The sequence below is a fragment of the Scardinius erythrophthalmus genome (genome assembly GCF_964197995.2).
Source record: "Scardinius erythrophthalmus genome assembly, chromosome: 11".
NCBI classification, from domain to species: Eukaryota; Metazoa; Chordata; class Actinopteri; order Cypriniformes; family Leuciscidae; genus Scardinius; species Scardinius erythrophthalmus.
In genome coordinates, this window is record NC_138231.1 from 3,228,490 (window position 1) to 3,246,296 (window position 17,807).

General features: G+C 38.8%; 1 protein-coding gene across 2 annotated transcripts; it reads right to left on the reverse strand.

Annotated features, from left to right (window-relative positions):
- Positions 1 to 1,220: 1,220 nt before the first annotated feature.
- On the reverse strand, positions 1,221 to 17,183 carry LOC308698592 (TATA box-binding protein-associated factor RNA polymerase I subunit A-like). Of its 2 annotated transcripts, XM_081378762.1 has the most exons (10): positions 16,950 to 17,183; positions 14,177 to 14,343; positions 13,265 to 13,378; positions 11,009 to 11,207; positions 5,910 to 6,025; positions 5,323 to 5,481; positions 5,177 to 5,243; positions 4,882 to 5,005; positions 1,913 to 2,067; positions 1,221 to 1,762 (listed from the first exon to the last, which is right to left on the reverse strand). In XM_081378762.1, the coding sequence occupies exons 1-10, from the start codon at positions 17,047 to 17,049 to the stop codon at positions 1,401 to 1,403; spliced, it is 1,563 nt and encodes a 520-aa protein (XP_081234888.1). In that variant the 5' UTR covers positions 17,050 to 17,183; the 3' UTR covers positions 1,221 to 1,400. The 2 variants fall into 2 exon arrangements, with proteins under 2 accessions (XP_081234888.1, XP_081234889.1); XM_081378763.1 differs by lacking the exons at positions 5,910 to 6,025; positions 11,009 to 11,207 and having other exon boundaries at positions 1,223 to 1,762.
- Positions 17,184 to 17,807: the final 624 nt, after the last annotated feature.

A 17,807-nucleotide genomic window follows, 5' to 3' on the forward strand; every position in this document is an offset into this window, starting at 1 on the left:
GAGCGTGAACGATACATTTATAAACTTAATTTGGGCAACTTAAAAACATATCCCGTTTCATTCTACCAGCGTCAAATTGGCCCATCAACCCCACCCAGTGGCTTACCCGGACATTTACTCGTACCTCATCGAGTCACCAGGTAGCCAGTTAATGATTTTACTACGGTTTTAAGAAGTAAACATCTTTAAATGTATAATATTGTGTCTTTATATTTAGAGTAGCTACTGAGTGCACTTTTCTGTCCAGCTATACAACTAGCCTGATTTAGCTTTCGATAGCATCATCCGTAATTCATGATATTTCCATAACAGCAAGATATTGATTATGATGGCACGCATAGATGGGCATAAATACATGGAAATGTATTTAAAATAAAATAAAAAATACAAAATACTGCGTGGAAAAAAATTATTAAATACAAATACATAATAGGGGTAGCCTACTGTGTGAAAAAAATGTTTAAATACAAATTACATGTTTGTAAGGGTTAGTACACGTCCTCAATCCGTTACTGTGTATGGCGCTCGCCGGATTGTTTTCCCCTAAAAGTGGGCGTGAACCTTTTCAGAGACGTTCTATGACGCTACGCCGGTTGTATGTATCCATTGTGTGCAAATGAAGAGCTCTTTTCCAAAACGCCATTTAAAAAAAGAAAGAAAAAGAGTTAGTCGTGTCATTCTGTTGTGTACTGAACCTATTCACTGCTCCATCAACGTTTCATGCCAAATCGCTATATTTCCTTGTTTAAAATGTACTTCAAGATGCAGTTCCTTTCCAAACCGCATAAACGTGTCTTTACATTGACTAAACATGAAAATCACTTGCACCAGATGCTCCACTCACTCACTCTCTCACTCACACAAGGTCATGTCGTGATTTGTTTTATGTTAAGTGGACAATGGTTCTACTTTTTATGGGTTGTGGGGTTTTTTTGGAAAAAAATGATGGATTTATAGCATTTTGAAAAAAATTGATGGATTTCAATATTGTTGTTTGATTTAATAATCATTGTTCAACATGTTCAGACTGAGCCAAAAAAAAATTTTTTAACAGGATAAATTAAATATTCACAAAATGTGTGGGTCTAGGTAAAAAAATATAATTTTCCTGAAACCCATTGAAATGGATTTATAGCGTTTTGGAAAAGAGCTCCTCAAATGTTTGTTTGTACGAATTGTTTTGAAAAATGCACTAAGGATGACTCGAGAAATGTACCAAAGTGAATGAGAAAAACTGTAATTCAACGTGAAGCTCAACATGAGCAGACTCACAGTATATAAAGGAGTCTTGAGTCATACATGGACAACTGAAACGTTGTCTGGTACAAATCTAGAAAAATCTCAATTTTACATGTTTATTATACAATTTATTTAGAATTCCTGGTCTTCTTTTTCATATTTTATTCCACGTCTTCCTCTTCCAACTTTTCCTTCTCCATCTTTTTCTTCTCCAACCTTTTCTTCTCCTTCATTTTTTTCTTCTTCTCCATCCTTTTCTTCTCCATCTTTTTCTTCTTCTCCAACCTTTTCTTCTCCTTCTCCATCTTTTTCTTCTCCATCTTTTTCTCCTTCTCCATCCTTTTCTTCTCCATCTTTTTCTTCTTCTCCAACCTTTTCTTCTCCTTCTCCATCTTTTTCTTCTCCTTCTCCTTCTCCATCTTTTCCTTCTTCCTTTTCTTCAACATCTCCCTGAATGGGCATTCATCTGTTTTACTTTCAGCTATTCTCTTTAAGTTTGCAGCGTATCTTCTGTATTCTAAAACTGTGAACAGAAAACAAAATGTTCAGGAACTTATTAAATATGTCAGTCAAAAGACAAAACAGGTTTTAATTCATCATCATCATCATCATCATCATCATCATCATCATCATCATCATCATTTTATCTGGAAAAGGATAATCAATTACTTACAGCGTTCACCTAGAACCTTTAAAACGTCACTCTTGATCTGCAGAAGACTGATGTTCTCCACCATGTCTTTCCTGGCGAAATGGATTCTGAAGTGAAAGGAGAACCACAGCGATCGCCTGGCCTTCCATTCCTTCAATACAATCTCCTTGCGCTTTCTAAATGAGTACAAATCAACATCAGAAGAAACATTAAAGAGGATGATGCTTTTTCACATGCTCATCTTTCAATAGTGTGTAAATACTCTTCTGTATCTTTAATGCTATAGGCCTAATTTTCTGCCAGAGGTCCTGGACATCTTGTTCAGACACAGTGAGGAAAATAAGTATTTGAACACCCTGCTATTTTGCAAGTTCTCCCACTTGGAAATCATGGAGGGGTCTGAAATTGTCATCGTAGGTGCATGTCCACTGTGAGAGACATTATCTAAAAAAAAAAAATCCAGAAATCACAATATGTGATTTTTTAACTATTTATTTGTATGATACAGAAGCAAATAAGTATTTGAACACCTGTCTATCAGCTAGAATTCTGACCCTCAAAGACCTGTTAGTCTGCCTTTAAAATGTCCACCTCCACTCCATTTATTATCCTAAATTAGATGCACCTGTTTGAGGTCGTTAGCTGCATAAAGACACCTGTCCACCCCATACAATCAGTAAGAATCTAACTACTAACATGGCCAAGACCAAAGAGCTGTCCAAAGACACTAGAGACAAAATTGTACACCTCCACAAGGCTGGAAAGGGCTACGGGGAAATTGCCAAGCAGCTTGGTGAAAAAAGGTCCACTGCTGGAGCAATCATTAGAAAATGGAAGAAGCTAAACATGACTGTCAATCTCCCTCGGACTGGGGCTCCATGCAAGATCTCACCTCGTGGGGTCTCAATGATCCTAAGAAAGGTGAGAAATCAGCCCAGAACTACACGGGAGGAGCTGGTCAATGACCTGAAAAGAGCTGGGACCACCGTTTCCAAGGTTACTGTTGGTAATACACTAAGACGTCATGGTTTGAAATCATGCATGGCACGGAAGGTTCCCCTGCTTAAACCAGCACATGTCAAGGCCCGTCTTAAGTTGGCCAATGACCATATGGATGATCCAGAGGAGTCATGGGAGAAAGTCATGTGGTCAGATGAGACCAAAATAGAACTTTTTGGTCATAATTCCACTAAACGTGTTTGGAGGAAGAAGAATGATGAGTACCATCCCAAGAACACCATCCCTACTGTGAAGCATGGGGGTGGTAGCATCATGCTTTGGGGGTGTTTTTCTGCACACGGGACAGGGCGACTGCACTGTATTAAGGAGAGGATGACCGGGGCCGTGTATTGCGAGATTTTGGGGAACAACCTCCTTCCCTCAGTTAGAGCATTGAATATGGGTCGAGGCTGGGTCTTCCAACATGACAATGACCCGAAGCACACAGCCAGGATAACCAAGGAGTGGCTCTGTAAGAAGCATATCAAGGTTCTGGCGTGGCCTAGCCAGTCTCCAGACCTAAACCCAATAGAGAATCTTTGGAGGGAGCTCAAACTCCGTGTTTCTCAGCGACAGCCCAGAAACCTGACTGATCTAGAGAAGATCTGTGTGGAGGAGTGGGCCAAAATCCCTCCTTCAGTGTGTGCAAACCTGGTGAAAAACTACAGGAAACGTTTGACCTCTGTAATTGCAAACAAAGGCTACTGTACCAAATATTAACATTGATTTTCTCAGGTGTTCAAAATACTTATTTGCAGCTGTATCATACAAATAAATAGTTAAAAAATCATACATTGTGATTTCTGGATTTTTTTTTTTGGATTATGTCTCTCACAGCACCTACGATGACAATTTCAGACCCCTCCATGATTTCTAAGTGGGAGAACTTTCAAAATAGCAGGGTGTTCAAATACTTATTTTCCTCACTGTATGTGAATATTCTGCATCAGGTCAGTAACTAGTTGGCATGTCTGTTCTTCGAATCAAATTACTGAAAGTTTAAACGTGCTGATGTTAATAGCCTTTATATAGTTCTGTTGTGTTTGCTTTATGTTTGTTCTGAGAATAGAAATACAAAGTTCTGTAATGAAACTCTAGATAGTGCAGGCTAATATGTCCTTAACTCAAACTCTTGCAATCACATCATTATCTATATGGCACAGCTGATTGGTTCCTGCTGTATCAGTAGCCAATGAGCTCGCTGTTCAAACTTCAAATACTTGGTTAGTGTTTGGCTCAGCATTGCAGCGCTCTTTCAGAAACCCTACACCTTCCCCAGCTCCACCTGTATAGATCATACAAATAAATAGTTAAAAAATCATACATTGTGATTTCTGGATTTTTTTTTTAGATTATGTCTCTCACAGTGGACATGCACCTACGATGACAATTTCAGACCCCTCCATGATTTCTAAGTGGGAGAACTTGCAAAATAGCAGGGTGTTCAAATACTTATTTTCCTCACTGTACATGGCATCATGGATTCAATCAAATACCAACAAACCCTGACAGCCTGTGCTAGAAATCTTATAACGGGCCATGTTTGGATCTTCCAACAGGACAGTGATCCAAAAACAAACATCAAAATCAAAACAAAAATGTGTCACTGAGCACAAAACCAAGCATCTGCAATGGCCATCCCAGTCCCTGACCTGAACCCTATAGAAAATGAGTGGGCTGAACTGAAGAGAAGCAGCGCCAACATGCATCTGTGAGTCTGAAGGATCTGGAGAGATCCTGTATGGAGGAATGGTCTCTGATCTCTTGTCAGGTGTTCTCCAAACTAATCAGGCATTATAGGAGAAGACTCAGAGCTGTTATCTTGGAAAAGGAGGTTGCAAAAAGTATTTAATAAAAGGGGGCAAATAATTGTTCCCAACGCATTTTGGAGAAAAACATTTATTTCATAATGTGTTTTTCATCAGTCTTTCAACAATGCAATTTTGACCCAAATCGACTTATTTTTTAGAAGTACATAAACAGCAACTTACTTCCGTTTGAGTAACTTCATAATGTTCAGAAGACAGGACCAAGCCTTCATGTCACTTTTCCAACTGGAAAACTCCAGAAGGTCCATTGTAACGGTGAGAGCTTCTTCTAGATCGCTCATGAGTCCTGGAAGAAAGCTGTTTACTTTATACATTTCAGTTACTGGTGGGTGATGAATCTAACAAATAAACCCAACAGACTTACAGTGGAGGATGATCCCGAGCAACCCAGAACATCTTTATAACCACACAACAACAAGCTAAAAACCAATCAGAAATGTCTAGTTTTCATACGTACTGGTGCCCAACAGGAGAGAGCAGAGGTCCAGCATCAGCTCATGACTCGGGACTAAAGAACGCAGAACCTGAGCAACAGAAACCAGAATAACAATCATTTTAATCAGGAATTTTATGTACATTCTGATTGGCAGAACCATTTCATACCCTTAAAGCACCGATGAGTCTGTCATCTGGAGCATTGTGTCTCTTGAGGAACTGGTACAGGTACACATGAGCATTGGGATTGATTGGGAAATCCTTGTTGTAAGCGTAATTCTTCAGAATCTGCAGAGCGCCGTCCTCATCGTTGTAAAACTCCAGCATCTGCAGCGGATGATACATATAGACAACATTAGACTTGTGCATTATATTCTAAATCTTCTAAATAATATAATAGCTGTGTGTGTCCAATAGACTGAAATGTAAGCCATTAAGCACTCACAAAATCTCATTTGTGCATGAAAATTAAATTAAAATACAACTTATTTCAGTCTGTTGCACACACAAATACCTCATTTGACCTCAGAAGACTTGGTATATATAAATTATTTTATGATGCATTTTGACCTTTTTTGAAGCTTGTTTGATTGTGCAAAGCTGTGTGAAGATTCTTAAAACAATTCTGTTTGTGTGTTCCACAGAGTTTTTAACTTTACAAGTTTGAGTAAATGGCGACAGAATTGTCATTTGGGTCTAAACAAACCCTTTAAACAGAAAATCGTCAAATTGCACAAGGTAAGATAGTGTCTCACATTAATGTAACTCAACACAAAAGGGTCCCAGACTCCAGGCTGACTGATGATGTCCTTCAGGGCCACAGAAGCATATCTGAAGTAGCTGTGCATCTCATGGTTACGGCTCGCCTCATCTGATACCAGAAACATGGACAATAATGCATTAAACTGATTAAAGAGTGTAAAGACTCTACCTACGCGACTCCACCGAGCAAAGACACAGACAAGGCACTTGAGTACTATTTTCTTGTTGTTTCCTTTCTCTTCTACACAACTTTCTTCTGATCTTTCTGTTTGTGACCTCTCTTTCACTATGTGTTTTCAAATCCCTACTATTACTAACATACGCAAATCAAATGTCACACATAGGAGGCAGTCCAATCCTAACAACCTGCGTACCTTTCCGGTATCTTCTAGTACTTTATTCTCTTTTCCTATTGGTCTCTGGAATTGCCAGTCCCCTGTAAACAAAGCTGATTTCATTACATCTATTTCTAGTCATTCGGGTCTCAGCCTATTGGCCCTGACAGAGACCTGGATCAGACCAGAGGACACTGCCACACCGGCTGCCCTCTCCACTAACTTCACTTTCTCACACACCCCTCGCCTGATGGGAAGGGGTGGAGGTACTGGTCTTCTCATCTCAAACGATTGGAAATTTGATCCTTTACCAGCTCTGTGTGACAACAGCTCATTTGAATCGCATTCAATTACCATCACTAGTCCAATTAAAATCCATTTTGTAGTTGCATATCATCCCCCAGGTCAGCTTGGCAGTTTCTTGGAGGAGCTTGATGTGCTACTCTCATCCTTCCCTGAGGATGGTACTCCTCTCATAGTTCTTGGCGACTTCAACATCCACCTAGAAAAACCTCAGGCTGCTGATTTCCACACTCTGCTCGCCTCATCCGACCTCAAACGAGCGGCTTCTACTGCGGCTACTCATCAGGTAACCAATTGGACCTTATTAACATGTGCTACTGCTCCACTGACCATACACTGCTCACTCCACTGCACACCTCAGATCACTTCCTCCTCACTCTCAACCTCAACCTGCCTCAGAACACAACACACACTCCTCCACAGGACACCTTTCGGCAAAACCTGCGCTCACTCTCACCCTCTCGCCTATCCTCTTTGGTCTCATCCACACTTCCTCCACCTGATCAGCTCTCAACACAACTGATAATCTTTTCTCCACTTTAACATTCTGCTTGGACAACTTCTGCCCCCTTTTCTCCAGGCCAGCCCGCGCCACTCCCTCTGCCCCGTTATTTGTTGTTCTCCGCGAACATCGTTCTAAACTCAGGGGTAGTGTTGTCACGATACCAAAATTATTGTTTCGATACCGATACCAAGTCAAGTATTGCGATTTCGATACTTTTCCTGAAAAGGGAGAAACACTCTCAAATATCATTGCTGTGCTTTATTTTAAAACTGGGACAACAATCTAATCATATAACACACTAATAAATGAACATATGAACAGCATATATATTAAACATTTGAACAAAATATGAAATATTTTATCAATTTAGCAGCATTATCTTATTTATCATAAGAAACATGAGAGCTTTATCTTGATTCTGAACTTTGAATAAAAATATGAACAGTGATTATATTAAACAATGTTTAATATTGGTAACATATGATAAGCCTCATTGGTGATATATTTGACATATGGGGAGAGAGTTGTGGAAGGCCTATACTTCATGTTAAACATAAATATATAGCAGCAAAGACAACGTCGGCAGTGTTGACGGCAAAATAGGCTATAGAATAATTCGTTCTGTATTGAGAGGTGCAATATTTGAAAATCGATCATATTTTTTTTTATTACATTTATTGTATTTATGTCAAAACTTTCAAACATCAAAATGTCATTCATTAATATGTATTCGTGTCAAAATTACATAGAAACATGAACATCTTTTCCTATTCTGTTTTGCCAGGAAACGCTTCCAACACGCGTGCGTGTCGCGAGAAAAATAGGCGTCGGTTCTGTTTCTAGCATGCGCGCGTTTTCCGCGTGTGTCACGCAGGCAGTTAACATGGGAGCAGAAACAAAAACGCCAGTGTGTCGCCGGCCTTACAAATCTGGAACGCGGTCATTCTTAGAAGTATATCGATACTAATAAATTAAGGAATCGTGACGTTTTTAATTTCCGGTTTACTTTTGAGGTATCGGTGCACCGTGCAACAGAGCAAGGTAGGCAACGTACTTCCATATGTCACTCCTCGCGTCATATTTGTCTACGAGTCGTGGACCACTTGTGCTCGCACATGCAGCCATCTCGCTGTAGTGTTTTGTCACATGGCACTGACAGCGGCAGGTTCTTTGCTGCGTGCGTCAGGAAAAAAACACAGACGTCCATAGGGAGGGTTTTTTTTTTAAGTATCGATACTGAAAAATTTAGGTATCGTGATGTTTTTAATTTCCGAGTATCGCGATACTTTTGAAGTATCGATACACCGTGCAACACTACTCAGGGGTGCAGAGAGGAAGTGGCGCAAATCGAAAGATCCTACTGACCTTGTTCTTTATCAGTCCCTCCTCTCTTCCTTCTCTGCTAATATCTCTACTGCTAAAATGACTTACTATCACAACAAAATTAACAATTCTTCTGACTCTCGCATGCTTTTCAAAACCTTTTCCTCTCTTCTCAACCCTCCTCCTCCTCCTCCTCCTTTATCAACACTAAAAGCTGACGATTTTGCCACATTCTTCATAAATGAAACAACCACCAATAGCGGCCAATTTACCAATCCACAAACTGACACACACATCTTACCAGCTAACACACACATTCTACCCGCCTTCTCTCTGCCTTCAGAGGCAGAAGTCTCCAAACTCCTCCTTTCCAATCGCCCTACTACCTGTCTGCTGGATCCTATTCCCACTAACCTACTTCAAGCCATTTCTTCCTCAGTTGTACCCGCACTCACGCACATCATCAACACCTCTCTTCACACTGGTACCTTTCCCACAGCATTTAAGCAGGCTCGGGTAACCCCACTGCTTAAGAAACCCACTCTAAATCCAGCACATCTGGAAAATTAGGCCAGTATACCTTCTTCCATTTGTCGCGAAAACACTTAAACGAGTTGTTTTCAACCAGATCTCTTCCTTTCTTACACAGAACAACCTCCTGGACAACAACCAGTCTAGTTTCAAAAGCGGACACTCAAATGAGACTGCCCTGCTCTCAGTAATTGAAGATCTGAGACTGGCAAGAGCAGCTTCCAAATCCTCAATTCACAGTTAACCACCAGATCCTCCTGTCAATCCTAAAGACGAAGGGCATCTCGGGAACCGCACTCCAATGGTTCAAGTCTTACCTCTCAGGTAGGTCCTTTAGGGTATTGTGGAGGGGCATGGTGTCTAAGACCCAACATCTAGATACTGGAGTGCCTCAGGGCTCAGTGCTGGGACCACTTCTCTTCTCCATCTACATGCCATCACTAGGATCTGTGATTCAGAAACATGGCTTTTCCTATCACTGCTGAGCTGATGACACAACTCTACCTCTCATTCCAGCCTGATTATCAGACGGGAGCTGATCGTATCTCAGCCTGCCTGACAGACATTTCTGGCTGGATGAAGGACCACCACCTTCAACTAAACCTTGCGAAGACAGAGCTACTTGCGGTCCTGGCCAACCCAACACTTCACCACAACTTCACCCTTCAGCTAGGCTCATCATCCATAACTCCAAGGTCAGCCAGGAACCATGGAGTTGAAATTGATGATCAATTGAACTTCACAAACCACATTGCTAGAACTGCCTGGTCCTGCAGATTTGCCTTGTACAACATTAGGAGAATCAGGCCCTTCCTATCAGAACATGCTACTCAACTCCTTGTCCAAGCGCTTGTTTTATCCAGACTGGACTATTGTAACGCTCTCCTGGCTGGACTTCCAGCTTGCTCTGTCAAACCTCTGCAACTGACCCAGAACGCCGCAGCTAGAGTGGTCTTTATCGAGTGGAAGAGACACACGTCACTCCTCTCTGCCCTAAATTGCACTGGTTGCCAGTTGCCGCTTGCATAAAATTCAAGTCACTGATGTTTACCTACAGAACAACCACTGGCTCTGCTCCCTTTTACCTAAACTCATTACTTCAGACTTATGTGCCATCCAGAAACTTGCGCTCTGCAAGTGAACGTCGTCTTGTGGTGCCATCTCAAAGAGGCACAAAATCTCTTTCTCTGACCTTTACCTTGACTGTTCCCTGCTGGTGGAATGATCTGCCTAACTCAACCAGAGCGGCTGAGTCCGTAGCCACTTTCAAGAAACGGCTGAAGGCGCATCTTTTTCGGCAGCACTCGATACAGTAATACTAACACTTTCTCTTCTATTCTATTTATTAAAAAATATATATATATATTTTACATGTACTGCATTGATTAAACTGAGAAGGGTCATAGCACTTGCATATTGTTGTCCTGCTGTTAGTTCAACTGCTTCTATTGTTCTCATTTGTATGTCACTTTGGATAAAAGCGTCTGCTAAATGAATAAATGTGAATGTGACAGTAAAGACATTTGTTGTAATACTGTTCTTTTGAACTTTCAATTCACCAAAAAATCCTGAAAAAAAAGGTTTCCACAAAAATATGAAGCAGCACAACCGTTTTAAACAATGATAATAATCATCAGCATATTAAGAATGATTTCTGAAGAAATAAATTACATTTCAAAGAGGACCTATGATGCTTTTTAACAGCTTTCTTTAGTTTGTAATGTTGCTGTTTGAGCACAAAGTCCCTCCAGAGGGAGTTTCTGCTACGCTCGTTCATCCCAGAATGCTCTTTTTGATTTACTGGTTCGAGAATATGTGAAATCAGCAATAGATCTAAGGTTATGGAGTTCAAATATTGTTTTAATGAAGTTTCGAACCTTATACATAGCCTAAATGCACAGTAAACATCAAAGTTAAGAATGAAAAAGGAACAGAAATTGGCACATATTCAATTTGTGATATACTAACAGCCAAGGTTTTTTGCGTTTTTTGCTTATGGATAAAAAGTTGTTTGAAATACCCTCACAGCGCTATACTGTTAACGAACATCCTGAAGTCTACTTATTTGTTCAACATAACTCAAATATCTTCCTACCAGATCCAGCTGTAGAAGACTTCTTCTCACACCAGTTCAAGTAATCTAGGAAACCGCTGTACGCACGGATGAGTTTTTTTGTGTCACCCTGAGCAATCGAGAAGTTGCCGTATCTCCAGCTCTCTCCGACGGACAGCTGCCGCTTGGCTTCTTCCATCTGCCCGTTCAGTAGGAGATGAAGGCAATGCTCCAAACAGATCTACAACATTCAAACAGTGGTGGAAAGAGCACTGAAAAAACATACTCAAGTAAAAGTACCAAAAGTATAATGTGCAAGGAAAATTGCGCATTAAATAGGGAAGTATATCCGGGGAAACTTTTACAAGGAAACACACACACACAAAAACAAATGCATGTCTCGGCGAAGCTGTTTTATCAGCAGCATCCACAACAACAACCAAAATGTTGCATTTGAAAAATGTTTTCGCGCAAGTGCAATTGCTAAATGAAGGCGGATTGTATGAAATGGACCAATCAAAAAACGCTGTTTATTAATGCTGTAGTCACGCACTGACAGAAACACAGTTCAAGTTAAAGGGGTGGTATAATGCCCTTTTCACAAGATGTAAAATAAGTCTCTGATGTCCCCAGAGTGTGTGTGTGAAGTTTCAGCTCAAAATACCCCACAGATATTTTTATACAGCATGTTAAAGTTGTCACTTTTTGAGGGTGAGCAAAAACGCACCATTTTGTGTCTGACCCTTTAAATGCAAATGAGCTGCTGCTCCCGGCACAGGGGGCGGAGCTTCAAGAGCTGCACTCACACAGACATGCACGGGAAATTTCAAAACTTTTAGCCTTTTATGTTCAAACTGGAGTCAGACAAAGATGGAGAGACTCAAGAAGAAGTGACAACATGTAGAAGCAACAGGACATTTCTGAATGGTTAGTTGATGAATTTATGAAGCTTATGTGTAGTTATCTAGTCATTGATTAGCATATTCTGTCATGATAATCTATAAATCGTGTTCAGGGGGCGGGGTTTATGTAAATTCTAGGGTTGGTGATGTCACTAACCCGGGAGGACTGTGGTGTAGTCTCTACCAGCCGTTTGTTGTAGTCCTTAAAAAGCGATTTCTGTAAAAGCAAATATCTCCCTTTGCTTTGAACTTTGAGCGTTGTAACTTTGCAGATGTTGTTTATGCTCAAACAGCAACATTACACACTAACTAAAGTTAGAAAAGTCAAATCATAATCAACCACCCCTTTAACGCTATGGGTCAAAAGGTGCACTGCATACTGAATCTGGTCCTCCAATTTCAGTACAGAAGGTGTTTTTCCACCGTTTTAGAGTGTCCTCAACACACCTTCGCATCGCGTGCTCATACTAAACTCCTCGACTCAACGAGCTGCTGATTTCTCCAAGTGATGCTGCATGACGAGCGCGAGGGAGTCATAGCAGTGCACAGATCGCGACGCGCATCTGTCTATGTGAAGTAAATGAGAGCGGGAATTCTCCGCATTTCCGTGCATATTATGAACTCGTCACTTGAGGGAGTTTACACAGTACGCAACACCCCCAACCTCACACCAAATGTCAGGCCCTGTAGATAGGCCTATATAAAGATCATTAAAGGTGCTCTAAACGATGTTGGGTGACATCACTTCTTGTTGACGTTCAAAGTATTGTCAAACAAAACGGCGGCTAGCTCAACCCTCCCTCCTCCTCATCCCGTCCCCTCCCCCTCCCTTCCGTGCTTCCTGAAACAGTCATGAACCATTTAGAAAAACAAACTGGATGTACCCTGTCCAGCGGAAACAGAGCCGCCTGAATGTCGGATTGGAAGCCCTTCTGCCGGCGGAGTTCTCGCCAACTTTTGAACGCTTTTCCTATGTAAATTCGGGATTTGGCGTTCCTTCTCCTTTTCCCTCTTCTTTGTTATTTGTTCATCGGAACGTCGTCTCTGTGTCGGCTATATCAAAATTCTCAAGAATATACATTATTAACGTTGGTCGTTGTCTAGGACATCTCTCCTCTCGCTAACTTCCCTCTTCATGCTTCTCTCTCCTCCACTCCCCACACCCCCCTTCATGTGCACACGCACTAACCTAATTTTTAAACTACTAATTTTTAAAAGTACAATTTCTAAAAAAAAAAAAAAAAAAAAAAACACGACTTAATTACAGTAACTTGAGTATTTGTAATTCGTTACTTCACACCCCTCACATGACATACTGATCTGATTAAAATGCATGCCTGGAATGCAGTGTAAATGCTGTAAAAAGGAGGTTTGGGCTTCTTAATGCAATGCATACCTTCGTGAAGTTTTTGACTCCATTGTTTTTCAACTGTTCATATACAGCGTTGAAATCTTCAGCGGTGGCGTTAGGGAGATGATGCAGAATTTCTGTGCCTATTCTCCATGTGATCTGATGAACAGAATTATGCAGTCAGCAGAGAAACACATCATCCGTACAGTAGCAAACACAAAATAGGAGGATCCCACAGGAAAATACAAACAAATAAACAAGTCAGGCCGAAGATGATTTCATGGTTTTATGATAAGAAAAATGCATGGCCTGAAAAAGCAAGTACGCATCCAATTCCTTTATACTTACAAAACAATGTTAATCCTTAAACAGTGCATTTAACTAATATTGAACAAGACGTGGTAATAACCCACTTGTCTTGACTTTGCAAGCACATAATATGGATGGATATTCAATGTCAAATCGTCCAAATTTCGAAAACTTCCCTGGCTCAAATTTTCAATATAAATAAATATACTTTTTTTTTTTTTGGGTAAATATTTTTTTCTGAAGAAAGACAAACATAAATTTGTAGAGAGGGTCAAAATGACACTTTTCACATGAGATTTGGAGCCAAATTACAGGGAGGTAAAAATGACTTTAGAAAGATGGCAGCATCATTGTTTATACACAGAGATTAATGGTAGGTCTATTTAAATCTGTTTACTTTTACAATCTTTGTTGCATTATATGCGGACGGTGATTTAATGAATTGATTAAATCTGTTTGTTGCTTAGAAGCATCTTAAAGTGACAGGCTACGAATGCAATGAACAGTGTCACAATAGAGATAACGTTAATGCATATGCTATGTTTCTTCGTTGCAAGAAAACTGAATTAAACATTTTAATATTGATTTCATAACATGTCTCTAAGCAGCTCACAAGTCGACTTGACAGAGTTTAAAGGGCTGTTGTACCTCAGAAGCCGTTGGATGCACTTTAATGCTATTCCTGGCCTCCAGTGCCTGAATGTAAGAGTTGTAATAAACCGCAGCCTCCTGCCAGTTATGAAGCAGCATCGCATCTCTGATCCGCTTCAGACACTTTCTGTTCGACTTGAGGAAGTAGATCTCTGTGGGAACTCCTAAACATGAAAATAAATGTAGTATGGAAATGACTTTACGTTAGGATAAATGTTTGCATCTCCTTTTCGGTCTATCTAATCATCTCTTGTACACCATGTTTAGTTACACACTCATAGGGCATGTTAGTTCAATACAAATTCAATACAACAAAAATTTATTTCGGTCATCACAGATAATTTTCCATAGTCACGAAAAAAGAAACATAAGCAAAAACGATGCAGGCTGAAGCCAATGCTTATTATGCCTGCCCTTAATACATCATTATCTAATGAGCGTCATATCCTTCTGGATTTGATTCATACAAAATAAACAAACAGTTACAGAAGACAATTTCCTAAATGTACATACATGATTACAATGGTCCACATAACAGATATTACAATAGCTTACATGTGAAAATAATTTTTATTGAGTTTTATAATTATTTAATTTATAATTAAATTTAAACATTTTCTTGAATTCGCAGAGTGAAGTACATAATAGTTATCCATAAGGAGAAACGTTGCATATGGTATATGTTGTGATGTCTCTCTATGGACTCTCTGAGCGAAGCTCTCAACTCTTTTCTATATTGACTTGCTATTTGCAATATATGGCAAGCCGTTTTAGCATTTAAACTGTTTCGACTATCCATAAATATATTTTGGATAGTCATAAATGTATTTTGACTAGTCAGAATAATATTTAGAGATATCTGCAATTATAATTGCACTAGTAAGAAATCTGATTTGAGATATCTTTAAATACATTTTGACAAGTCAAAACTCCATTTAAGATATCTGTAATGCCTAATGCTTAGTGCTAACTACTAACAACAGTAACGTTAGTTTGCTGAGAGAAAAGCTACTGGGTTAATTTACTTACTTCTGGGATTATAACATAACATATTATGGATGCATTCATATGGTAAAAGGTCTCCAGCATGTATGTATTAAGAGCGTTGATTTCAATAGAATCATATTCAATAGAATCATAAGTGGTGTTCAATAAAGATCGAGAACCGCAAACTCCTCGTCTGAATTTATTTATTAAATATTTTGAAAAGACAAGAATGAAGAACAATGGAATTATACATCAAATACATGAAAAATAGTACAAATAAATGTGTGATGGACAAGAATAATGATTCTGAATCAAGGCAGACCCAATTAGAAAAGGTGAAGGCTGATTTTAAAAGATAAGAATTTATAAAATGTAGGCTATAAATTAATAAACGTTTAAATGGCATTAACATGTACTGATGACATTAGTATATTACGTTGTGTAAGGATTGTGCTTTCTGTGTTGATGCAGGTTTACTCTTGTCATACGTTAATAATAACCCGAGTGTTGTATTGTAGCCTATTATTCAAGAGATCCGTGATGACGATATTTTGCTCTGTTCAGCGATGGGCGCCAGTGCATTGAAAAGTTATTTAAAATTATAGTAAATGTTGCACCAGACATGAGGCCAGTCAGGCCACTACAAATGCTTAATGATTTTAAATGTGTTCGTTCAGGAATAAAGGCTAACACAGCATGCACATTGCACATCTCAACATCATTCTTCTTTAAGATATACCAGTAGAATTGGACAAAAAACTTCTTGAGTCTTCTCTGCATATTATATGTCACTTTTACACGTGCCCAAGATACTTTTTATTTTCATACTTTTGAATTACTTCTGTATAAAGCACATTTAGATGACCCAAAGACGCAGGACCTTTATAATACAATTCCTAGACAAAATGGTGGAAGACAACAGTTTCCAAGGTAGGATTGGTTAATAAAATGTTTAAGGTGGGGCTTAGCAAAGGTGTATTTGCATCATGATTTGCAATTTGCATGTACATTTAAGATGTCTAAAAATGAGTTTTGACTAATCAGAAAGTTAATTCAAGATATCTACATTGAAGTTTTTCCTAGTCACAAAGCTAAATGCAGCTATATCCAAAGAAATATCTTAGTCAAAAATCAGATTTAGATATCCATAAATAAATTGCAGATATCTTTAAATGAGATTTGACTAGGAATAATTCCAATTCAAGATATCACTTATTAAGTTTTGCCTAGTCAAAAATTCTATTCAAGTTATATACAAATGTAATTTGACTTGTAATTTGTCATAACTTACTTTCAGATATCTACAAATGTATTTTGGATACAGGATAAAGATATCTTCAATTTGATTATGACTATAGTCAAACACCAGTTAGAGGTATCTTGAGTTATAATTTTTACTAGTAATAATTCAGTTAGAATTGTAATTCGAAATATCTCTAATTAGGATTATGCAATCAATTATAGATATCTTTATTTACAATTTCTACTAGTCAAAACTCATTTGAAGATATCCGGAAATATTTCCCAATGCATTATTATGACTAACGGTAGTCAAAATTGAAATTAAGATATCTGGAATTTGAATTTTGATTATTCAAAACTAAATTACGACTAGTACAGGGTATGCTATAACGGCTTGCCATACATTCTCGGTCCCGATTTCTGGTGTTCTGCTCTGCAGTGATAATTGACTTTATTTTGACGTTTTGATATCCAATTTTATCTAACAATTTACAACATAAACAACAAGTTAATATAGGCTACGATATCATCGGAACATTACCTTTGTCGTCCGTCCACTCTTGGAGGTTAACGGGCGATTTAAGCAGTTCCCGATGTGTCCTTTCATCCACTGGAAAATCATCGGCCTCTATATCATCCATGGCTCACTGCTTTACGAAGACTTGCTATCCTCTTGAGAGAATTATGTGAATAAAATAAAACCAACTTCTTCATCTTTGAGATTTTATTAGCTTTTGACAAACAACAAAATAGAGTTTTACCGCCACCGACTGGTATGGAGTGTGGATCAAAATGTCATTTTATATCCTCTCCTACAAATGAGTACAAATGTTTATTTCCGAGTTATTTTGTAAAATATCTCCTAGTATAAATTGCATTTTAATTTTTTCTAGATTCTGCATTTGAATCTTTCTTTCTCGTATTTGTTTTCTCTACCACTCTGGTATTTCTGACAGTATAGCATAACATGTACCGCAGTTTCTTCTTGTTCACAAAATTCCCACCTTCCCGTATCATGTTTACCCATTTTTTAAAGAGTACTTTTTAGTCTTGTATGTCATCCTTGATATTATTATCTCTATCTATCAATCTAGCTGTCGTAAGTTTTGGGTTCTCATAACGTTCCCAAAACATGTTTTTGTTTTTTTGCACAACGTTTGTTTTTGGTGAGCCAGGAACTTTTCGTTACGGAAATAGAACAGTTTTTTTTTTCAGGTTTACAACATTAAAAAATTAATAACAATTATGTGATTAACTATAGCATAACGTTGCATTCGTTTACTACTGAATTAGCAGGACGTGCTTCTATTTTTGTCATTAAACAAAAACAATAGGTTATGGTTCGTACCGGTTCTCGGAGGATCCAAGATGGCGGAATAAGAGGTCTAACTTTTGCGGG